The 25,502-nt window shown below is 39.0% G+C and overlaps 1 protein-coding gene across 28 annotated transcripts in view; it reads right to left on the bottom strand.

Annotated features, from left to right (window-relative positions):
• Positions 1–8,335: 8,335 nt before the first annotated feature.
• The window catches only part of FAR1 (fatty acyl-CoA reductase 1), a 41,609-nt gene continuing 24,442 nt past the window's right edge, over positions 8,336–25,502 (bottom strand). For 7 of the 28 annotated variants that reach the window (XM_088667668.1, XM_035118622.3, XM_035118613.3 and 4 more), the window contains 7 exons: positions 24,808–24,852; positions 24,588–24,715; positions 22,956–23,023; positions 20,521–20,692; positions 14,834–14,963; positions 13,128–13,255; positions 8,336–10,855 (listed from right to left, as the gene is read on the bottom strand). In XM_088667668.1, coding sequence (XP_088523794.1) covers positions 10,693–10,855; positions 13,128–13,255; positions 14,834–14,963; positions 20,521–20,692; positions 22,956–23,023; positions 24,588–24,715; positions 24,808–24,852 — 834 coding nt within the window. In that variant the 3' untranslated portion in view covers positions 8,336–10,692. Of the gene's footprint in view, positions 10,856–13,127; positions 13,256–14,833; positions 14,964–19,342; positions 19,555–20,074; positions 20,247–20,520; positions 20,693–22,955; positions 23,024–24,587; positions 24,716–24,807; positions 24,853–25,502 lie in introns of those variants that run through there. The other 21 variants (XM_088667686.1, XM_088667689.1, XM_088667683.1 and 18 more) reach the window with 9 other exon arrangements.

Here is a 25,502-nt window from a genome sequence, read left to right as displayed (position 1 = left end):
TTCACCCTCTTCCATATGACATCCTTTTATATATTTGAACATGGCTATCATATCACCCCTTAACCTTCTCTTCTCCAGGCTAAACATACCCAGCTCCCTAAGGTTGGATGGCCATCTGTCGTGGATGCTTTAGCCAAGATTCCTGCATTGCATGGAGTTGGACTAGATGTCCCTTGGGGTCCCTTCCAACTCTGATTCTATGACCTGCTTTGACAAATATCATTCATTTGTATACCTGAAGGAGCTTCTCTGCCCCCCATAATTCTGCCCAGACACTGAGGTCCAGTGCCGAGGGCCTTCTGGCGGTTCCCTCACTGCGAGAAGCGAAGTTACAGGGAACCAGGCAGAAGGCATCGGTGTGGAAGGCCTTCCCACCATATGTCAAAGAAATTAACAACTATCTGACATTTAGAAGACATCTGAAGGCAGTCCTGTTTAGGGAAGTTTTTAATGACTGATGTTTTAATGTATTTTAAATCTTTTGTTGGAAGCCGCTCAGTGGCTGGGGAAACCAACCCAGATGGGCGGGGTATAAATAATAAATTTATTAATTATTATTATTATTATTATTATTATTATTATTCAGGTAGGTAGCCATGTTGGTCTGATGCAGTCGAAATAAAAAAAATGTCCAGTAGCACCTTAGAGAACAACTAAGTTTGTTCTCAATATAAGCTTTCGAAAGCTTATACGCAGAACAAACTTAGTTGGTCTCTAAGGTGCTACTGGACAATTTATTATTATTATTATTATTATTATTATTATTATTATTATTCAGTGTTCCAGCCAGCCACATTTTTTAGAGGTACTCCATATCTATTTCCATCCCTCTGGTTTCCTAAACCTCCCACCTAACCAAATACTCTACATTTTGTGGGCCCCTGAACATGCTCCGTTCTCATGGGAGTTTTTTAGCTCCCCACACCCCACCCAAGTTTACTGGTAACTCCCTCTTGTGTGCAGCTTTGGCTGCAAGAATATATTTGCTGCTTGTCATTTCCCCTTTCAAAACCAGTGTTGTGGGAGGGAGGCTTAACATTGAATTAAACCATCAATCAGAGTGGTTGGAGTTTCCCCTTTCTTTTCACAGTACAGTGGTACCTCTGGTTGCGAACGGGATCCTTTCCGGAGGCCCATTTGCAACATGAAAAGGCCGCATCCTGAAGCGCTGCCTCTGCACACGCATATGATGCAGTTCAGTGCTTCTGCGCATGCGCAGAACCCGGAAGTGACCTGTTCCGGGACTTCTGGGTTCGGCGCGTCCATAACCTGAAAAGACATAACCCGCAGCCAACGTAACATGAGGTATGACTGTATCAGGATTCCAACCAGCTGACACCTTCTATTACTTTAGCAAACACTTGCATCCATGGGCTCTGCTTCATTGCCCCATTTAAATGGGCCATTTGTGTGAAAGTTTTAAAAGGTGGGCTTCTTCTGAGTTCGGAGCTATGTAAGACATTTAGTGTCTAGGTACTAGCATTTTGAAAGCATGTCGAAGTGCAAGTAAATAGGTTCTGCTCTGGCGGGAAGGTAAACGGCGTTTCTGGTTCACCAGAAGTGGCTTAGTCATGCTGGCCACATGACCTGGAAGCTGTACGCCGGCTCCCTCCCAATAACGCAAGATGAGTGCCGCAACCCCAGAGTCGGTCACAACTGGACCTAATGGTTAGGGATCCCTTTACCTTTACCTCTACCAAGGAGTGTGGTGGAGTCTCCTTCTTTGGAGGTCTTTAAGCAAAGGCTTGACAGCCATATGTCAAGAATGCTTTGATGGTGTTTCCTGCTTGGCAGGGGGTTGGACTGGATGGCCCTTGTGGTCTCTTCCAACTCTATGATTCTATGATTTACCAGCTTCCTCACAAAGCACAGGCATGAACCAAACGTAAGTCCAGGTAACCTTCCCATATTTTCTTCTAATGTAACCTGCTCTTTATTAACTTCGGTATTAAAGTTGAAAATAGGCAAGTCTAGAGCATGTATTTTAATTCTGTTAAGTGGGAGCATCTGTAGCACTGGGCAGATTCATTGCTAACTTCAAAGAAGTGAGCATCAGTTCATGGAAGTTTGGTCTATGGACTAAACCATTACAAATAAAACTCTTCCAAAGTGGAGAGAAGTCACAAGGTGGCTAAACTCTCCATCTGGATGTCAGCCACCAACCCTCAAACCTACCCTGATGCGTTCAGAATTCCACATTAATGTGAATATAGCATCCCATGCCACCCTTGGTTTGTTTTTGTTTTAATGTGTCTGTTTCATGAAGCACTATTTTGTTGTTTGGGTTAAATGGGTAAAAGTCAATAAAAATACTTACCCCAAAAAAATCTTTCACAATATTTTTGTAAGAAAAGAATCCCACATGTTGAGAATCTGCTGCCAAAGAGTAGGGATCAGTCTCTTAATGTCATGTCTGAAAGCTTGCCCTCTGGTTTTAGCTGCTGTGTAGAATATAGCAGGATTATTCTGCCTTCCAATTTACAAGGTTAAATTATTTGAGCTATCAACTGCTCAGCAATCCCTTGTTTGAGCATTGCCAGGTTTTATATCACACACACTCTAGTATCCCAAAACATTCTTTGGTAAAGGTTAAAAGCAAAGATATTATTAGACAGAGTTGGCACCAACGGGAGGCGGAGGAAGCATACACTGCCATCTATTCGTATTTCTGTTTGCCCTAGAAAAAAAGCATTACATTTTCTCGCTTAAAGGTTATTTTTATCTTTGTATGTTTATACACATAGGCAAAACAGATTAACTTGCCTGTGAATGGCTTAAATTGCTGCAACTGTAATGGCTTAAATTACTGCAACTTTCATTTTTGAAACTAAATACAGTGGTGCCCCGCTTAACGAGTGCCCTGTAAGACGAATTTTTCGCTAGACAATATGATTTTGCGATCGGAGGTTGCCTCGCAAGACGACAAGGTTTTCTATGGCCGCCGCTTCGTCTTGCAAAGTCCAGCATGCAGCGAAAAATTGCCAGGGCTTTTTGCCGCCTGCCTTCCCCTTGGCTTGGGGAAGACAGGTGGCAAAACACCCCCACACCGCCGCACTTCGGCTCCGGGGTTCAGAGCCGAAGTGCAACGGTGCGGGGGCTGCGAAGGCAAGCAGGTGTGTGTCAGGCAGCTGGGGGAAAGCAGCCCCCGCACTTCGGCTCTGTCCCCCAGAGCCAAAGTGCAGCGGTGTGGGGGCTTTTGCTTTCACACTTCCGGGCTTCGGCTCCAGGGGACGGAGCCGAAGCACGGCAGTGCGAAAGCCCCCGCACAGCCACAGGCTTTTTGCCGCCTGCCTTCCCCTTTTAATGCGTTCCTATGGGAAACGGTGCCTCGCAAGACGAATTTTTCGTTGGACGAATTGACCGTCGGAACGAATTAAATTCGTCTAGCGAGGCACCACTATTCTAAAACCTCAGCTTCTGTAAGGCAGACAAGCTGTACAATGCAGTAATTCTTCCACACTGTGTAGACCTAACCCAATATGGATCACTGGCAGGGAATTTTTTTGCAAAACTGCACTAGATTGCACATGTTCTGACACAAAAATACCAGATGATGGCTACTGAGAAGTTTAGTCTGGATTCACTATCACTCCATTACTGAGCTGCTCTCAGTCCAGGAAAAGGTCCACTTCAGATTGTGCCTGTTTTGGAAGCACAAGCAAGCATGGAAAAAACCAAAACACAGGCATGCATAACCAGTGTGCCCAGAAACAGGCTTATTAAGCTAAGTGCAGCACATTCCTATTAAAAATGGATGGGCAAGGCTTTAAGTGAGAGTCACAAAGAATGAAAATAATCGTGCAGTCTCCTCTTTCCAAATGAAATATTAAACGGAGGAAAACCGTAGGTGTTGATGTCACAAATATCAGTTGTAGTTGGAAACCAGTGTCGTACTTCCAGGTAGTGTCCCAGAGCACTTCAGAGAAGTAGGTAATTTGAAGAAACATTGTCTTCCATCCACAACTGAATATACCGGTAATCTTAGGAGGTTAACCGTTTATTTAGTTATAATGCAGAGAAGGCATCTGCTTAATTCTCACACTTCTGACCTGTCCGTAATTCAAAAATGGTACATCCAATTGGAAGATTTATTCTTTTTTCTTCACTGCAAAGAAGAGAACTTCTGTATTTGGAGGGTGGAGAGGTACTTTTAAACATATTTTTGTACAAACGCAGGCAAACATAATGGTATCGCACCCTCCCATTAAATAACAGAAGCCCAACAAGCATTTGTAAACAAAGTCTAAAACACAATGTCTGTTAAATGCCATCCTGTTAAGTCAGCCAAGGCTTTCCTTCAAGCCTGAATAGAAAAAAGGCATTGCTGGGCCTGGGGGAGTGATATACCATAACTTTGGGATGGATGGACAGATGATCACTGATGTTAAGAACTCTTTGAATAAATTAAGAACTGGAGTGCCTGGAAGTAGTTTGAGGATAGATGGCGGCTAATGGATTGAGGTTTAATCCTGACAAGGCATAAGTACTGTTCTTGGGGGGACAGGGGGTGGGCTGGTGTGGAGGACTCCCTGGTCCTGAATGGGGTAACTGTGCCTCTGAAGGACCAGGTGTGCAGCCTGGGAGTCATTTTGGACTCACAGCTGTCCATGGAGGTGCAGGTCAATTCTGTGTCCAGGGCAGCTGCCTACCAGCTCCATCTGGTACACAGGCTGAGACCCTACATGCCCCCATACTGCCTTGCCAGAGTGGTGCATGCTGTTATCTCCCACTTGGACTACTGCAGTGCACTCTACGTGGGGCTACCTTTGAAGGTGACTTGGAAACTGCAATTAATCCAGAATGCGGCAGCTAGACTGGTGACTGGGAGCGGCCGCCAAGACCATATAACACCGGTCCTAAAATACCTACATTGGCTCCCAGTACGTTTCTGAGCACAATTCAGAGTGTTGGTGTTGACCTTTAAAGCTCTAAACGGCATTGGCCCAGTCTCTACCCCCATCATTCAGCCCAGCGCAGAGGACCTTCTGGCAGTTCCCTCACTGTGAGAACCAAAGCTACAGGGAACCAGGCAGAGGGCCTTCTTGGTAGTGGCGCCCATCCTGTGGAACGCCCTCCCATCAGATGTTAAAGAGATAAACAACTACTGGTACCTGACATTTAGAAGACATCAGAAGCCCTGTTTAGGGAAGTTTTTAATGTGTGACATTTTAATGTATTTTAATCTTGGTTGGAAGCCGCCCAGAATGGCTGGGGAAACCCAGCCAGATGGGCAGGGTACAAATAGTACAGTTTCACGAAATCCTCTTAGTAGTGGGTAAGGAAGGTGGTCTTCTTAAAGTGGCACAAGTCACCTCAGGCTTTGAAGTTCAAAACCAACACTCTGAATTACTCTGTGAAGCTGATAGGCAGGCAGAGCAGTTGCTGGAGCGAGTATTCTTGCACCATCCCAATACCCCACATGAGAAAGGACCACCATCACATAGAAAGCACATCTTAGTAGTTATCACTAGTGGGCTGCATAGATGGTAGTTAAACCTTTCCAGATATGAATAGAGGTAGCAGATGTGCTGCAGAAATTCATTCTCCTCATAAATCTGTTACCTGCTTAAGATTAGGAATTACAGTGGTACTGTACAGCAGGTTATGAACTTAATTCATTTCAGAGGTCCACTCTTAACCCGAAACCGTTCTTGACCTGAGGCGTGCTTTTGCTAATGGGGCCTCCCACCATCACCGCACCACAATTTCCGTTCTCATCCTGGGGCAAATATCTCAACCCAAGGTACTACTTCTGGGTTAGTGGAGTTTGTAACCTGAAGTGTTTGTAACCCGAGGAACACTGTACTCTCAGAGACAGTCAACTAAGGGTAAGAAAATGTGAACAGCCATGAGTAGCCCACCATCTTCCCAAATCAAAGTACACCACTCAGCATTTCAATGCAGACCTATGCTGGGTCTTAACTTACTTGCTGTGCATATCATCCTCACATCAACTTCAATTAAGCCACAACCACTCCCATACATTGTGATTAGGGAAAATGGACTGAAAATCTAACTGTGCAACTTTGACAGAATTAGGCCTTGTCACCTCTTGAAATTAAAATGGTTCAGAACCATAAGACAAGAGTCCCAAGTAGCCCATGTTAAAAAATTACGTTAAAGGGCCCCTTTAGAACTGTAACTAGCCAAACTCATTGTACCCCATCTTCCCATTGACCGAGAAAAGGGGGGGGTCATAATTACAAGAGAAAACACTGTTATATGCAAGTTAAGACCATGCCATATCAACGGTTTTTATTTAAAGCCTTAAAATTGATGTTACTATTCATGTAGACAAATCTTGGGAGTTCACAAAGATCAAACAGATTTCAATTGCAGCAACATGATACAGTACAGAAAGTTGACGCGTCAGGAAACTGGGATCTCAAGCCATATAAGGCGTGGAAGCTCAGTGTGGAGAAGAAGATCCCTTGAGATACAAACCATTTGGAATCTGTCCTGGGTCACCTGCATTATTTTTAAAAACTGATGAGTAGCAAGAAACACTTAGCCAAAGAGCTGTGAATTTGTGTGAACCGGGCTGATTCTACCATTTAGCCCACATTCTCTCATGTTTCAGATACTTTTCTATATTTGCTTGGATCCACTTATCTTTCTCTCTCCACACCCCCCCCCCCCAGCAAGCTGTACTCAGTATACTATTGCTTGTAAGCAACCAAGAAAATCACTGTTACTGGATGGCATATACTGTATATTCCTGCGTACAGTGGTGCCTCGCTTAACAAATGCCATGCTTAACGAAAGGATTTTTCGAGCGGAGGTTGCCTCGCTAGACGAATTCGTTTTATGAAAAATTCGTCTAGTGAATCGCGGCTTCCCATAGGAATGCATTGAAATTCAATTAATGCGTTCCTATGGGCAAAAAAAAAAAAAATCAAATTTTTTTCGATGCATTCCTATGGGATTCGCTAGACGATTTTTTCGTTATAAGAAAAGACCCGTGGAACGAATTAAATTCGTCTAGCGAGGCACCACTGTATAAGACTACTTTTTAACCCAGGAAAGTCTTCTCAAAAGTCGGGGGTTGTCTTATACGCCGGGTTGTATTTCTTATACGGCGAGTATATGCCAAACTCTATATTTTAACTGGGAAAGTTGGGGGTCGTCTTACACGCCCAGTCGTCTTATACGCCGGAATATAAGGTATATGCTGCATAAAATGTTCTTAAAACATGATTGCCTATTCTAGCAATCATTTCCTCCTCTTTCTGGGATGAGTGTTAGTCTGACAGGCTCAGAATATCTAGAGATCCTTTAAAATAAAAACCTACTCATCTGGACTAGATGGAAATTAAGTTTTCAAATTAGTATTATTATGTGGTAGTGTTATTTTTAGAAATATTCCATTTATTTAAAGTTTCAAGATTATGTGAATGTCAGCTCATTTTTCAGTGAAGAAGCAACACTGAACTTTCCCCCTGTGCCTCATTTCTACCAAACTTCTACTATTGTAATACAGAAAGTAAAATTTGTGCATCTCATCCCATCTAAGGTCCTATACTGCCTGAATAATGTGACAAGTAAAGAAAGACCTGTTATGCACTTCCATCTTAAATAAGTAGTTAAATTGTTGGATAGAACCAACTGAATCAATTTTGTTTTTCATTCAAGCTTAAACACAATGTAGAAAATGAATACACTGATAAAAAAATGGTTAGGCCTGCAATCTTATGCATGCTTATCTAGAAGGTCCCAGAGAGAGAGACTCGAGTACTCAGAGAGACGCTGAGTAAACATGCCCAAAAATTGCTCATGTGAGTGATATTCAGCACTAGCCATTTTCAGAATACAGTACATCCACTGAAATCAATTGTCTTAAGTAACTTATCCATTGATTTCAGGCAGTCTACTGTGCATGATTTAGTCAGATTTCACCTAAAGTAACCATGCAACATTAAATTTCTTCAATTTAGGGTTTTATATTAGTACTCATTGGTACTAGGGGTTTGTGTGACCTTTAGCATATGACTGTAGTATGTACAGCATATACATAGAACTGTAACTGTAGCACTGAAAGGGAGCCCAAGAGTTATCTAGTCCAACCCCTTGCAGAGCAGGAATCTCAATCAGATCATACATGACAGATGGCCATCCAACCTCGGTTTAAAACTTGAATCCATTGGTTCAAGGTGCTAGCTTCCAGAGCAGGAAAAAACAATCTTGTTCCATCTGACAGCCCTTTAGATATTTGAATATACATGCAACTGTAGACATTTTGAAATGAGGTTTTACTACTAATTTCTATTTCAAATCACAAAATGTTTTAAGTTAAAGTTTCTACACAACTTAAACAACTTGATAAATTCAACAAACATCATATTCAGGAATTTGTTTATTTTTGGTTTACAAACAAAGGCACCCAATATTTCTATTTTATAAAAGCTTATGATTTAAAATTTTGTTTTCAGAATCTGTTCCTACAGCAGAAAACTACATTGCAGGGTAATCTTCTTCTATGGTCCCAAATTTTAAAGTTCTGGCACACCTTCTGAGTGATCCACTTCAGAATGCTCTTCTCTCACTTTAGATTGGATAGTTTCTTCAAGTCAATTAGACTTTTCAGACTAATACCCAAAAATATGAATCTTGTTTATTTTAATTAACAAGTCTGAAATTACTGAAGTTGCAACATTAGTATGAACACCAAAACTGAAGGAACCTTTACAATCTAGATTTATGTGGAATGCTAGAACATTATTGCGACATAGTTATGTTATTTCTTTGTATGAGAAAACTAGGTAACCATTCAAATTAAATGGAAATCCTAGGAATCCAATATGGCAGCCATACTGGAAGTTAAACTAGTGTGGAAAATTAAACAACTCCATCAGTTATTCAGAGATCTTTTAAAGTCGTAGTATGGATCCTGGTGCAATTTTCTCAGCTGCATTAGCTTCAGGAGTAAGCAGTAATTTGTTCCATAAAAACAGTACAGTGAGAAAATGAACTCAGCATCTAAGCATATTACAATTGCCTCTCACCAAGTTCAACCACACACACACGTACATATATACACAAATCAAAGTGGCTTGTTGGGTTCCAGGCACCTTGTGCAAAAGTTTACAACGTACTAAAATGCCAAGTAAATATTCAAGTTCAATGAGAAAGAATTAGGGGAGCAGCTGTAGCAGATACAGTAGGAATATTGCACCCAACTGTAAAACCTTAAATCACTAAATCCACAATTTATTGTATTCCAACACTGTAACATCAGACTCACACACTTCTTAATAGTGTGGCCTTTGACTATGTAACATTTTGTATCCCTGTAAAATTATATGCAGATCCTTTTTTTAAACAAAAAACAACTGTACATTAAAGTACTTAATAAGATAAAATATTTAAACTTCAACAAGGAAGCTCTCTCTCCAAAATCAGATGCACATTTGCATGAAAGAAGTTATATTTCCACAGCAGCAAGACATGCTCTATATGTGGAATTATAAGTATAGGATGCATGTGCTTCACGTAACTCCTATGGTTCATTCAGAATTCATTCACAAGTTACTTAGGCATATTAATAAAAAAAAAACCCAGGTATAATAGAAGTTAATTGGTTGCCACCACACAGGTATGGTAGATTATATAAAATAAAAAGAATGTTAATGATAGCAGAGAATTGTATGTAACTATGTTTTACAGAGTAAGATTTTAATATTATATGTACTTAATTAAATCTTCGAGTAAGGACTGCTGTAAATGCATTTTTCCTGGTAAAGCAACATGCAGAAAAATACATTTAACCAGTACCTATTCAGTTATTTCTATTTTCTTCATTTCTATTTTCACCATTCCCCCAAACTGTGCTGAGTTTTATTTAGCATAAATATCAATTTCACCCCTTCAGAAGTAGTGCTTGATAATTTAGTTTAAAATTCTGTAGGTAATTTAAGAAATGTGGCATTTCGTAAACAGATTTATGCTCTAAATCACTGAACAAAATTTCAAAATTCCTGATTTCTTCTGCAATAAAAGGAAAATACTAGTGACTTGTAATGGTGTGGTTCCCTTGTGTGCAACTTCCAAGGGATAAAATCACCTCTTTCCTTGGCCATACAAACAGTTCTAAGCCACAAGTCAGAAAAACATGCAGAGAAAAATGCTGTGTATCAGCTGCAGTTTTCCCCTTGAAGGATCCCTCCTTTTTCAAGTCAAGGGACTGGAAAGGAGGAGAGAATAAAAGACTAACAAATGCCCAACTCACAATCATTTACAAAGATACCTCTCTCATAAGAATAACCAGACAAACCAGTTGCAGTTTTAAAGTCTCAAATAAATAGCTCTACCATCTAAGCCAATAATTTGTTCACCTTAACTAAACACGCTTATTTGCAATAAAAATTAAGTTTACTATGTTAAGGCAGATTTTAATTTCAATGCATTCCAGAATTGCACAGTTACACTGGTCAGTGGCCTAAAGTTCTTCCTCATACAGAGATATTAAATTCATTTGGATATTTAACCTACATATTTGCCTAATGACAGATTGATCCAGTACCAGCCATATGATCTTCACAGAAATACACAATTAAGCATCACGTGTACTGTATTTCACAATCCAGATCTAATATTTCATGTTTTTACAAAAGACGAGATGAGTAGGTACATTTTAGGGCTTTATGCCATTAGACCACCATATGCATAGATGTCCTAATTCTAGAATTGCCATCTTTAATATCTCATAGTGCTGGATGCTCTGAAGTAAGAGAGAAACTTGTAACAGAGGCTAACGACAAAATACCAGATGTTTCTTGCCATTTGTGATCTTGCAATGAAAATACGCCAGATGAGGATCACAAGCACTGTATTGAAGCCATAACGAATGTTCCTTAGCCTAGGAAAGAAAGGAAAAACATGTGAAAAACATAGGCTGACCCACAAGGAAAGTTAACAACTGTAAGATGAATTGGCACTTGATGCCCTCCCCTGTTGACTAGTTTAACAATACAGTCCACAACAGGTTTGGTTATAAATTGAGAAGCCTAACAATCAGCTACTTGTATAAAGTATGCATTATACAATAAGCCAGCCTTTGCCAACCTGGTGCCCTCCAGATCTTTAGGTCATGCTGGCCGGAGCTGATGGAAGTTTGGAGTCTTAAAAATCTGAAGAGCATCACATTACTTATTCCTGCAATAAGGAAATAAGCTGCATCTTTTACCAGTAGATGTTTTCTTTCATGTTTGTCATATAAGTCCCTATAGATAACCCAACCAGTAACATTTTCAGCTAAGAAATGCCTGGCTCTGGTTTGCAAACTGGAGGGAAAGTATCAGGAATTCCCCCAGAATTCCTTACCCACCAATCCAGAAGTGGTTTCTAGAAGACAGCTACTGTATATTCCGGCGTATAAGACAACTGGGCATATAAGACGACCCCCAACTTTTCCAGTTAAAATATAGAGTTTGGGATATACTTGCCATATAACAAATATGACCCGGCGTATAAGATGACCCCCAACTTTTGAGAAGATTTTCCTGGGTTAAAAAGTCTTATACGCAGGAATATACAGTACATAACTTACAAGTGTTGTGAGAAAGGAAGGGCAGCAGTTCTCTTTTCTTCATTGCATACCAATGCAATCTCAGAGCACAAATCCAAGCCTAAGATTATTCTTTACTATAGTAAAACTAAAAGTAGCTAGGATATTTGTGGTCAGATCATGCTTCTGGAAACTGTTGTGAAGACAAACAGTGGCAAATGTGTTTTTCCAGCTGTAGTAGACATTCCTTGCTTAATGCCTATATGGTTTGGAAGCTAGACAACACAAAATGGAGTAAACATCCTTGTATATGTTATCTTTCTAGACCATAGATCTGGGTTTGATCAAATCCTGGGATAAGTTTAGAAACAACTTACCTAGGATTTTGAGAAAGGCAGCCTCAGAACTAGTAGAGCCTGCCACTGCTGACACCAAGAAAAGGGTCTGTGCAATGACCAAAAATTGCAGCACGGTGTGTCCAACTAACACAGTTGCGAAACATGGCAATTATACACAGACTGTGTGCTATGGTTGTAAGGGCTAACAGTTAATAATTACTGAAGAATAAATGTATAATAATCATGACTTGTCAACCACCTGTAACAACAAATCTTACAGTATTAAGCCCAACTTCACAAATGAAATGTAACTTTTAATTCTTAAGTAAGTCAAGAGCACAACAGATTAAACTGTTTCATAGCTAACATCATGTAAGAATGTATGTGCACATACATTCAGGATTTCCAGTCCAAAGTAGAGTCCAGTTTTAATAAACACCTGGGCCAAACCCAGATTTCTAGCGATTCCTTGTAACAAGACTTGTCAGTAAACCAGCTGAGATGGTAAGCCTTCCCCTGTTAAACCCTGCTCATACATGTTGCAAAATTCTTAGGCTCAGCTGCTCACCTACATACAAAAGTCATGTTATAGCACTGTATTTTATTTCATATCACAATAGAGCATATGTTCTGTGATTTTCTGTGGTGCCAACCTTTTTTTTAAAGCTACCCAATATTACTGCAACTCCCCCCCCAGTCAAATTTAATTAGGAAAAGCAGCAAGAATGGTGGTGTCATCAAGGAGATTAAATTTTCCATTTGTACAGGTTTATGTACTTTACATTGTGTGATATTTTGACTTCTATGACTTCACAGCAGCTATATTGTTAAACTTCAAAAGGAAAATTATCAGTAAACTTTTTTCTTTACTTGCAAATGGTGTCACACTTAACACCCTCCCTCAGGTATTATATCTACATGACATTCTTTGATCCCAAAACCAGACGGATGCAGCATTACCCTCCACTGCACCAGACATTAAAAGAGGCAGTAAGGTTTCAATTGGCATTACCTTCTAAAAAGTAAAGAATAAAGGTTGAGGGCGGAACCTTAAATCATGCTATAGTGAATTTCCCATCAGCACAAGCACCGCAGCTTGCCAAGCAGAACTATCTCCTCTCTCATGTGATGTTATGGGGACTCTCCTGACACCTGCCCCCACAAGTCAAATTATTTAGGGAGTATACTAGAAGAAGGAAAAGCTCTGTTGAACAAGTGGAAGCCCTTGTGCAGAGCTTGCACTGATTGGACTTGTTAGGTAAATTCCACCCACAAACTATACATACTTATTCAAGTGTTTCCGAGCTGCTGGGAGACCAGACATTTCCTCGTTCAATACATATTTCTTCGTTCCCATGCAGTAATTTTCCATATATTCTGCCCAGTGTAGTTGTCGAACATCAAAATTAAAGGTCTGTCACAAAAAGAACGAACAGTATTATGCCAAACTTAACAAAAGAAATGTAACTATTCTTAAGTCAAGAGCACAACCGATGAAACTGTTTCATAGTTAATCAGCAACGCTGGGCAGAGGAATGCTGCGCTGCTCTGTAGCCACCAAAACCTACCATACCCGGGTTGTGTCTCTGCCAGTGGTGGAAGCAGCAGGGCAGCCACCACTTTCATTTCCACTGCCTGAGGTGGCTGCTTCACCCTGCCTCATGGGTGAGTCGGATCTGCTGGACTACAACTCCCATCATCCCCAATTGCTATGCTGGTTGGAGTTTATTGAAATTGGAGACCAACAATGTATGGAGTACACCATGATGGCTACCCGTGCTCGACAGGCACCAATATTTACATCAGTTCACATCTAAAGGTGCTCCCCACTATAACTCTACAAACTGTTAATCAAGAGACATGCAGAATCAACCTGAAAGGAGGACACACACGCCACTTCAAGCTAATCAGGGCATTTAAATTTCCCCCTGTAAAAAGGTTGGTAGAGTTATAGTAGGGAGCACCTTTGGATGTGAAATGATGTAAATATTGGTGCCTGTAGAGCAGGGGTAGTCATCATAAGCCTGAATGGACTGTGTGCTGATGCAAGCGGGGGGGGGGGGGTTAAAAGGGCATAGCTTTTCAGAGTAGGCAATAAAATGGTGGTCCCTGTAGCCAGTCCTACATTGTAAGGTTGGAGAATGCATAGCCATTGTCACAATGAGCTTATCTGTGAATTATGGGTGGAAGGGTAAAGAATCACAACCAAAGCACACTGTGCTATCGAAGGAGCCCCAAAGTAAGGTGGTGCCAGCAGAGAAACAATGCTGGTGCAGGGCTGGGGCACAGGACTGTGGACAATCACAGTACCCTAGCTCAGTGGCAGAGCACCTGCCTTGCATGCAGAAGGTCCTAAATTCAATCCTTTAGAGATTCTGTATATGGTTAGAACTCATTGAAGCACTACTGTTTCAAGTTATCATTGTTTTTGCCAACACATAACAAGACTTAAAATAGGCACACATACTCTTAAAACCTTGTTACTGAATGTAACATAATCACAAACTGCTGCATATGAGCAGTTTAGTCCTACGTAGTTTATGTTAACAAACTGAACAGAAATTAGTCTCATAGCCTACCTATTGTTTTCAAGCAGATTTAAGCTAATGAGCTATCTTGACATTAACCTTTTAATCTAAGATTAAAATGATTCAGTATCAGATACCTGCATAGAGTATGAGTCTACATAATTTCAAAAAATAAAAATCTAGCTTCACCAATTGATCTCAATTTCAGATATTTAAAGATCATTTAAACTCATTTGGATTAGTTGCACGTATCAGAAATGCTAGTACAGACAAGGTGTCTAACATTGTAAATTAGTTTTTATAAAAGTTAAAGCAAAGAAAGGAACCAAGCACACAATTATACTATTATACTATACTTTCTCATATTTTCCCTGTCAGCTATTCTTTCTTTGAAAAGCTTGGCATGTCAATAGTATAGTCTATACCTATAGTATATAGCTAAGACAAAAACAAATGTAACTTGCCTTTTTGTCTTCAGGACTCAGCTGGCTCATGAGCATATTGACGTTATCTGTGTTCCATTCCCAAGAATTACTGGTGAAATACTCTAGCAACATCATAGCCTTGTGAAGACGTGTTATTGTTTTCATCATCCTACAGTTCAGGGAAAGATGTTATTCAAGAAAATGACATTTGAAAAACTACATGTCTAAACTCAGATCCTCTAATTGTCTCCCAACCCCAAGGCACTCAAGTAAATTTAACATAACTAGAATATTTCTGCATTGCATTTTAATAAATATTTTAAGGAAAATGATATGCTTAGAAAGTATATTGAAAACTAGATTATATAGAGAGATTTAATATGAAGTAGACAGTTAAAGAAGAGAAATATTATCTAGTAGTTTTCATTGCGGAGTCAAGAGGGAGAACACTGGATTCAAAAATTTATCTGTAACTTTCTGGCTTGACCAAAGCTAAGCCTCAATCTACAAACTCTAGAGATAGATGTCCTTTCTCTATTTCTCCACCGCTCCTAGAAAACTACCCATATATTCCAGCGTATAAGACTGGGCGTATAAGACGACCCCCAACTTTTCCAGTTAAAATATAGAGTTTGGGATATACTCGCCGTATAAGAAATACAACCCAGCATATAAGACGACCCTCGACTTTTGAGAAGATTTTCCTGGGTTAAAAAGTAGTCTTATACGCAGGAATATATAGTATTTCTGTGGATAGCATCAAAGCGCAGCTCCCCTGCAACAGAAAGTGCCCCTGAGTATAATTCTCACACAAATCAAATGTCGGGTATTTGTCTGAGAATCAACACACCAGATGCCCACTCCCATTATTCCAGAGGCCAATAAGGAAAGTGATAGAAGGGCCTTCATTACAAAACAATTCTCCTTTCACAGGTTACATCAACTGATGCAATGCAGTATGCCAGTTCAGATGTAAGAGTTTACTACATAAAATGCAGAAATATTCTATCCATGTTCATTGCCTACCTGGGGCAACAATGAATAACTTGTCTGAATACAGTGCATTCTATTATTAGGATCAACACGGAAAACAGCTTTTTTTATTTTAAAAAATATGTTTATGTATAAATTTGAATCCAGGAAACTGAATATTCATATTTTTATACATGTGTAGGGAAAATTAAGTTCTGGTGCATATTGTCTTCCTAGAGCAACAACTTATTCCACTGGCACTGGCTAGCTACAGCCAAGAGCATACAGTGATTCTACACATACACATTTCCAGCCTGATCCTTACAATGGAAGGCACTGATGATAAAGAGCAAAGAAGATGAAAAGGGGAAGAGAAAATAAAATCAGCATCTGTATGAAACAGCTTTGGGAAAGACCGTGGTTGTTTGCCTATACTAAGCAGGCTGGTCAAATTCTACTGTGTGTAAAATATTTTATAATTTAAATAAAGGAAGTATGTTTGGGGGAAAGCTATTTAACAGGAAGAACTACATCCCAAATATAAATAACTACCTACCAGAAAAGCAACAGAAGACAATGAAACTATACAACAATTTTTCTTATTAGGAATTTTTTTTATATACGTTTCTTCTAAGAACCTAAAATGTGTCTGAACTACATCAAGGGAACTTGCGCATCTCACCCATATTATGAAAAGCTTAGCCAGAGCTCTTCTTTCCAGGGTGGATAAAAATCAATGATTTTTTAAAAACAAACAAAAAAAAATCGATCTTTTTTAAAAAAAAATTAAATCAGATTTTTAAAAATCTAAATCAGATTTTTTTAAAAAATAAAATGCTTTTTGAGGAAAATATATTACCATCCAAAGGTTGTTCCATCATGAAATAAAGATTAGTTTTTTAATTATGTAGAATAAGGTTGTATATGTTTAATTTTTTTGGTAAATAAATTCCATTAATCCATTCACAATGTCACACTCTTCCAGAAGTTTTTGTAAGATTATTGGGCAGTTTCTCTGCCTACAAGATATTATCACAGATGCTTGGTTTACTTTTGCAGTTCTCAAAACTGAATTTGACTCAACAGAGATCACATGCCTCTTCTTCACAGCAAAAATGTTATAACATGAACAGAGTTGAGAAAAAGACCTTAATCCTATTGTTCTACAAACCTATGAATACAGAAACAACCCCTTCAGTGCTAAGTTTCAAGAAGTTCAGTGAATAGAATAGAAACAATATTTTTCTGATTGTTTGGAGTGGACAGTATTTAAGTTTTTCATGTGTAGGCTGGGCTGACAGTCTAAGTTACTTAAAATATATATATATATTGTTTTTGTTTAGCCAAATTAGTTAACAAACATGGATGTTTGTTTAAGCAAATAACATATGCTGAAATGTTATTGTTTCAGTTGAATAAATCTATTTAAATTGTTGTTATTAAGGTAATGATTATTTTTCTCCTTCCTAAGTACAACAGTAAAGTTGTCCAAATATGAATGATTAACCTATTAAACTGGGGATAAAAAACTAATATGAAAAGTTGTTATTCTAAAAATCTTCATCTACTTGCATATTAAAGTTATACCAGCAAGAATTAGCCTTTATGTAGAAAACTATGATTTAAATCAAGCCTTACTCACTAGTGATTTAAATCAGTTTGATTTAAATCAAATCCACCCTGCTTCTTTCATTCATAAGCACAAAATTCAGAAGAACAGAAAAATATTGACTATAAAGTTTTTAGCAGTAAGAAAAAAAATGCATTAAATTCAAGTACACTTGAAGTTAAGGATGCAAGCTTACTAAGAGTGAGTATTTTACTTTCTAGATGAACAATTTTGAGTTTCAATTCCCTGGGCGACACCCAATGGGGCTTCTCACCAGAAAAAATGATTTCTTCTGGCATGACAGGAGTTCCTCTGCCCCTCCCTGAACTGCCTCAAAATCTGCTCTGGAGGCCTATGAGTTACTGGACCAGAGTTGGAGAGGAGGAAAGAGAAAGTCTGCTCACACAGACTTCGCTCTCCCCTGACTACACTTTCAAGGCACTCCACAAAAGGAAGTAAGTAGGAATATTGGTACTTTTTGCTATGAAATAAATGCTACTGATTCTCACACACACACATACTGCTGCACCAGTGAGAGGTTAAGCAGTATAACTGCTGTGCCAATGCAGTATCACATACTATGGTACTATATTGCACTAGCCTGTCACCAAGCATGCTGTGATTTAAACCTAAGAACCCAGCTGGATCAAAGACTCATCCAGTCAAGTGTCCTGTTCTTACTGTGTCAACCAGATGCCTATAAAAAGCTGGCAAGCAGGATATGAGTGTCGTATCACACTCCTGTTTGTGATCCCAGCATACTGCCTCTGATATCCTCCACCCATTTGTCTGATCTACTTTTAAGCTGTTCAAATTGATGATCATTACATCTTTTGGTAGTGAAACCCAGTTTATAACTATGTGCTGTCTGAAGCATTTCCTTCTCTCTACTAAATCTCTAACCATCCAGCTTCAATGGATGAATGGAGCTTCTAGTATAAGCAGGGGGGCACATATGTGGGCCAGATTCAACCAAAGACTTCCGCTAGGGCAACAGCACTTTCCCTCCTTCCCTTAGTTGCTCCTAGAGGGGTTGGGAGAATCCCCAGAACAGCAGAGGGGAGATGACGAGGGGGGAACCTACCATCTGGCAAGCTGAAATGATTTCACTAACATGATTGCCATAGTGCTATGTTGAATTCCTCCCTTAATCTTTAGCTTTCTCTTTATAATGCTTTCACAGGTTTATTTTCATAGGAAATGATCTAATAAACACATTGAAGACCACTGTTTTCAAAAAGCCTATATTGAGAAACACCTTTGTGTGTTGTGGAGTATTCTAACGTGTGCTGTCGGTCAACACAGAATGCTAGCTAGGTATTTTACTGCAATTCTGAAGATTCCCTGTTTCTATTGACGTTTTCTTACCATTACTGAACTAATGAGATACTGAGCAGTGTTAATCTCATAAGGAACTACATGATGGTCTGGAAAAGTAACAAAAAACAGTACAAAGCTATGCATATCTAGCCAGAAGTAAGTCCCACTGAGTTCAATGAGCTTTAGTCCCAGGTCATTTGCATAGCAGTTGCAGGTCCCCTGTGATTTCCAGATGTTGTTTGACTCAATCTCCCATCAGCCCCCGTCAGCCTGGCCAATGCCCATCCATATGGTAAAGGATTGAAGCCTAAAGTCTTGTACATAGATAAGAATGTTGCTCTACATACATAAATACATACATAAAATTTAACTGACAAGAATGCTAAAGTTCTTCCAAAACCAACAGAGCAAATTCCTCTGGATCAGTGCAACAGAGCCTCTATGTGTAGCGAGTCTACTTTGATGGACCTGAGAAGCTGGTATTGGCAGCTGAGAGAATGGCATAAAGTCACCAAATTCCAAAGATGTAGGCATAATACTTGCCCATGCTTCCACAATAGCTATCAAGACAATACCACAAGCAATAAAGCATAACAAGCATTATTGCTATGTATGAACTAACTTTTGGTAAAATATGCTGATGCTTTCACAGAACATGGACAAGTTTTATGCTGGAGCTTCTAAAGTCAATAGAGGACATACCAAAATACGCATTTGTTTTTTTTTAAAAAAAGTAGTAGTATTGCAAATGCTAATTTAACTTTGAAAAGAACAGAACTTGACAGTTCCTCTGTTCCCTCAGATCTCTGTGGTGGTGGTGGTGGTTGTGCAGTTTGAACATCCATTCTGCAAAAGAAAGCTTGAAAATCGTGCCATTTTAAAACTTTAAAATAGGAAGAATAAAACTATGCAATTTTGACGATTTAAAGTAAACTTTTTGCTTACTTAAAAAAGGTAGCCAGAAGAATTATAAGCCGAATGCCGGTGAGATAAAATGTGTTAAGTGACTTGTATCATCCATTAAAAAACACACAAGTGCACCATGATTGTCATCTATATTTATACAGATGGCAATATATTTTATTTATTTATTTTTCTCTTACATCTCCTTGCCCTCCCATTCCATTTCAGCTTATAATTTCAATAACAGTGCTAGAGTGGAATGATTCAAAAGACTTAGAAAATGGCTGGGACTGCTAGATTCATTGTAAGAAAATGAACTTCAAACAATCACTAAGGCCTAAGAAACATCCAGCTCTTTTACTGTTATTGTTGATGCTTCTATTAGTAAATTTACAGAAGAAGCTCATGCCATTGATCTACACCTCCAAAAAGCTTCCATCACCTTTCCACCAAAGTATTAGCCCTTTCCTTCTTACCACGGTTTCTGACCTGTCAACCTTAGAACAACATCGTATAACAACGCAGGAAGTATGTGACCGACTGTAGTCCAATAATGATGTTTAAGGGGGTTGGACTGAAGTTTAACATTGGGACGCCTTATTGCTTGTTCTAAAGGATTCCTCTTGAATGTCAAATTTATGTAACTCTCTGTAGGAAAAATAAGGGTCACAATGTTTTGAGCAGCTCTTGTTCAAAGAATGAACCCACAGTTAGGTAGCAAATTCAACAGCCTTAGACATCTTGATGGTTTAGCTACTTAGCACATTATCCATACTACACCATTTTCATGGCCTGAAGTCAAACATCTCTGTGGATTTAGTGGCCCATTCAATCATAATAACAAATAACATGTTGTTAATGTGTTAATCGTGTAAACATAGGTTTGTCATGAGGAACAGAAGACAGAGCTAGTCACCATTACCTTGGGCTTCTTCCTGTAATCCTGAGGTAGATATCATACAGGAATGCTGGGGCCTTATGGCTTACAGCAATCCAGTAGTGATATAAAAGGTGATTGGAGGTTAGATTTACATTGGGCCGTCTGAAGGCCTGTTCGAGAGGGTTCCTCTTGAAAGTGGATATTACATGGTATTCTAAGAAAGAAAAGTTGTGTAACAGCTTTGATAATAACCATTTAAATGTAATGGACTTCCATGGACATAACATACAAGTATACTATTCTCAATGAATTAAAGCAGATCTTTCGTACACATCTTAATTAGCAATGTTCAGCATTCATTCAGTTCAACTGTTAAGCCTAAATAGTCTCTCTCACTGGAATTCTTTTGGTGCTTTTAAGTGCTCCACTGCCTGCAGCTTCATTTCCTGTTCTGTCCTCTCTCTGTTCCTCTTTCCTACTAAATTATTAACCTTGTGTTTGTAAATAATTGTAAATAGAGCTCCACTGGCTGACACTATGCTATGACCTATGTATCACACAACAATTTGTAAGTTGCATTACAGATTAACCCAACATTTTTAATTAACTCAGGTATCACACACATCTGAATTAAATTAAGGAATTGTTCATTAAGGTTTATTTTGGTTTCTCAGACTGAAGGCCTGAATCTGTAATCTTGTACTGTCTTAACCCAACTTCCAGTGAAACTAAAGAAGTGTTCTTACAGTAAAAAGGAAATCCTCCAGAAGAGGAGGATGATTTATGCACTGCTTTTGACATTTTGACTAGACAGAAAAGAAGATGGTAAAGAATAATGATAAGATTATATGCAGGCTATTAATTGCCTGGGAAGAGATGCTTTAAAAATACTAATAATCCAGAAATGTAAAACTTTAAACAAATTATGTTAGTACGGTTAGAAATTGAGAAACTGGAAAATAACTTAGTCCTACGTAACTGCTTTTTTAATATATCACTGATTCCTCAAAACTCAGCAAATCCCATTTTCTCATGGGCTGTAAATCAGATATACTAGTTTTGCCCGCCCATCAACTGCTGCTACTCAAGATCTAGCCTTGAAACATTTTTTTTTCTCCTTACAGCTTCTCTTCCCCATATTTTAACCATTTAACTAATGCTCATTGCTTTTGTTTTAACATTTTTGTGTAAGCCACTTTATGAGGTTTGCTTGAAAAGCTATACTGTACAGTGGTACCTTGGTTCTCAAATGGCTTGGCTCCCGAACAAATTTGCTCCCGAACGCCACAAGCCCAGAAGTAAGTGTTCCAGGTTGCAAATGTTTTTTGGAAGCTGAACTTCTGCATAGCTGCCAAGTTATCCCTTTTTTAAAGGGATTTTCCCTTATGCTGAATAGGCTTCCTCGCGAGAAAAGGGAAAACTTGGCAGCTATGCTTCTGACGTGGCTTCTCCTTGAGTGCGGAAAGCTCCTGCAGCCAATCGGAACCCATGTCTTGATTTTCAAATGGTTTCGGGAGTTAAACGGACTTCCGGAACGGATTAAGTTCAGGAACCAAGGTACCACCTTACATATATGTAATGCCTGCAAACTCCACACTGGTGCAGAATTGCAACTCTTGGCCCTCTGCCCTTTAAGAATCATTATAATGTGCTTTGCTCTGATGTTATAATTTTGATCAAAGTACTGCTATCAGTTGTAGCCCCATACTTGAGTAAAACCAGGTGTGTATATACACTGTGCTAAAAAAAAATGTAGGAGCTGGGTACTAGTGTAGTTCAATTTGGTAGAAAAATTGAAATCTGTGGCCTGAATAAGTTATGAAAATCTGCTTAATGTTTACATTGTTTTGAGTTATTTATTTTATATTTTTCATTATTTTGCACAATTTGTTCTAGAATCATGGTTAAAGCTAAAGAAGTTCTACAGACTACTGAGGCTCTGCCCTCAAACCACTGGTAAATCTCATTCAATCACCATTCTGCCCTGTGATTTCAGCAGCTATTACCCTCACACTGAAACATGTTCTCTCTGAAAACATCTGCATTTCTGTGGAACCACACCATACACACACACACCACTAAGTAAAGCCTCTTTTATACTATACTGTATTATATTTATTACTTTTGTAATGCTTTAAAAAGGCAAATATATATATATATTTGAAATATTTGGTACACATTGTAACACTGCATGCATACACTAAAATGCTGTGTCACACAATGTATTTTCAAGCATACATAACAAAACAATCCTCTCCCCTATGAGCTTAATGGTTCTAGCCATCTAGAAGGACAAGTATCTATGGAGAGAGCAAATTTATTTGAAAATCTGCTCCCAATCAGAAAGCAGGGACAAATCAATGCTTGGTCCTTTAAAAGCAATTCTTATTTTTTTTTAGTGAATCTTCATGCATGGCTTTCTAAAGGTTCACCAATAAAATAATTTATAAAATTGCAGAGGAAAAAAAAAGGCATACCAACTTCACCCCAATGGAAGGGATTGGTGCCACCCGTAGTACAGTTGTATACCATAATATTTCTTGGTCTGAAAAACAAAGATTATTTAAGATTTTTCTATATTATCATTTTTCTTAAGACAAAAGAATAGTTCACATAATAAAAAGCAAAAAAGGTAAAAATAGCTAACCAATACCACAGCAAATAGTAATATGAATAAGAAGCCAAGCATTTTAAAAAAATCACTATGTAGTGTAGCATTTATAAACTGATTCAGTGGATTTATTAATTACTCAATACCAATCCTGGCCCAACTGTATTGGCTGCCAATTGGTTTCCAGGCCCAATTCACAATGTTGGTTTTCACCTATAAAGCCTTGAAACAGCTTGGGACCGCAATACCTCAAGGACCGCCTCTCTCCATATGAACTGACCTGCACCCTGCACTCATCATCTGAGGCCCTTCTTTCTTTGAATGCACCCTCTGTGAGAGGTTGGGAGGGTAGCAACACAAGAATGGAACTTTTATGTGATGTCTCCCTGCTTGTGGAATGCTCTCCCTATCTATAGGCATCAGGCAAAAACATTCCAGGCCTTTAGCTAATTAAACAATCTGTGCCATTTTAAATGGGGGGGGCATTATTGTTTCTGTTTGTTACCATGTTCCTGTGTTATGCATTTTTGCTTTTATATATTTTATTTTTATTGGATTTTATTGAGCTAGACAAAGGCCATGGCAACATCCAAAGAAGGAAAAGGGGAGGGGGGGAGGGGGACAGCAGTTGCTAAATATGCAGTAAAACCACGGTCAAATCCACCAAAAATTTCTTATTAAACAGAATAAAAAGCAATTCTCAAAAAAGGTGCAAATTAGATATCAGAGTATCAATTGTGATTGACCACTAGCCCATCAAGTTCTTTCTTCCTAGCTGCTAGGGCATAGAGGGCCACCCAACACATTGCCCTGATGGGGATGTAAATTGCCCTTCCCTGGTCACCAGATCAACCACTTGATGAATGGAACACCAGTGTGTGCATAGGCATTCATGTAAGTGAGTGTTTGGGTAATAGAATAATAAAAGTAGGAGACAGACTGGAAATACTCTTACTATATATCTAAGCTTTGGACCTGCCAGAAGAGTGGGAAGAGGAAGCACAGAGGATGTGTTTCTTTGCCCTCTTCAGATAAGAAACACAAGTATATACCGTACATAGTGAGGAAGTCCAAATCACATTGCTTCCTCTTGTGTTTCTTCTCTAGAACTTCTGGAATAGTTTAAAGTAATCAGTATTGGGGCGTGGAAGCCTCACTTTGGAGAGTATTCCAGCATTACAATGCTGCCACCAAAAACTTTCACATTTAACCGAGGGCAAGGACAGTTGTGGAGGAACCCTCTCCGGCACCCGGGGCAGTGCAGCCAGTACAGACTGCACATGTGCGGCATCCTGCACGTGTGCACTCCGTACGGAATGCCACATGCGCAGTCCATATGGACGCCGCTCAAGTGGCGCCCTTACAGATTGTGCACGCCCTCGGCCGCTCAATAGCGGGGGGGATAGAAACATAAACCACGATCACATATTGATGTAGGAGCAATCGTTTACTATCATAAGACCACTGCTTAGTCAATTTTTTTAAAAAAATTTGTCACCTGTTATACCTATTAACTCCGGAATACCAGGCAGCAGCTATTGTTGCGTTGATGACTACATCTACTGGAATAAGATCTGCAACTGCATTGTTTGAGGCTCGCATCGTTCGAAGGATTCCTTTTCCTGCCTTAAAACAGAAGGTACAAGATGAGAAAGCCAGTTCAAGCTACTTTAGCTTTTCAGAAAAATATATTTGTCTACATTTTAACTTTTACTTACAGCAATAAAAAGGCCACTAGGTCCATTAAAGTTATCAATCCATCCCTGTTTGGAAACAAAGTATAAGGATGATTTACTGGCTTAATTGCTATGAAAATAAACTGGGAATCATTTTGCAACTGAGTAAATGTCACAATATTTCCATTTTTTATTTACAATCCAATTTTATATTTATGTATACTGCATATGCATACACAGTATATAAACATTTTTCTTTTCTACAAACAATGTTTTTGGAGAATGAAAATCATTGGGGTAAGAAGAGGAAGACATTAACGCTTTCAGTCATAATAAGAAAGCATTTTCAAAAAAATTCACAAATATATTAATGCAGTTTTCACAAAAAACTTTTTTTCATTCAACAAGTAAAATATTTAACAATAAACTACTTTAGAAATGTATGAATAGTCAATATGCTAAGAATAAGCCCATTGACTCATTGCTTGCTGATTTATCATTAGGCAAGGACCATTTCTTCTGAGATAATTATGTTTCCATAAGAAACTCAAGGAGTAGCAACTGTAATATGGGAAGTGATACGAAGTGTAAGGGTATTTGGAAGAATGTCTTATTCAGGCACAGGCGAACTCGGCCCTCCAGATGTTTTGAGACTACAATTCCCATCATCCCTGACCGCTGGTCATGTTAGCAAGGGATGATGGGAGTTGTAGTCCCAAAACATCTGGAGGGCCAAG

This window comes from Zootoca vivipara, chromosome 1, assembly GCF_965207765.1.
Source record: "Zootoca vivipara chromosome 1, rZooViv2.hap1.1, whole genome shotgun sequence".
Classification (NCBI taxonomy): Eukaryota; Metazoa; Chordata; class Lepidosauria; order Squamata; family Lacertidae; genus Zootoca; species Zootoca vivipara.
The sequence above is the reverse complement of the archived record's forward strand: the minus strand, read 5'-3'. Positions and strand labels throughout refer to the sequence as shown.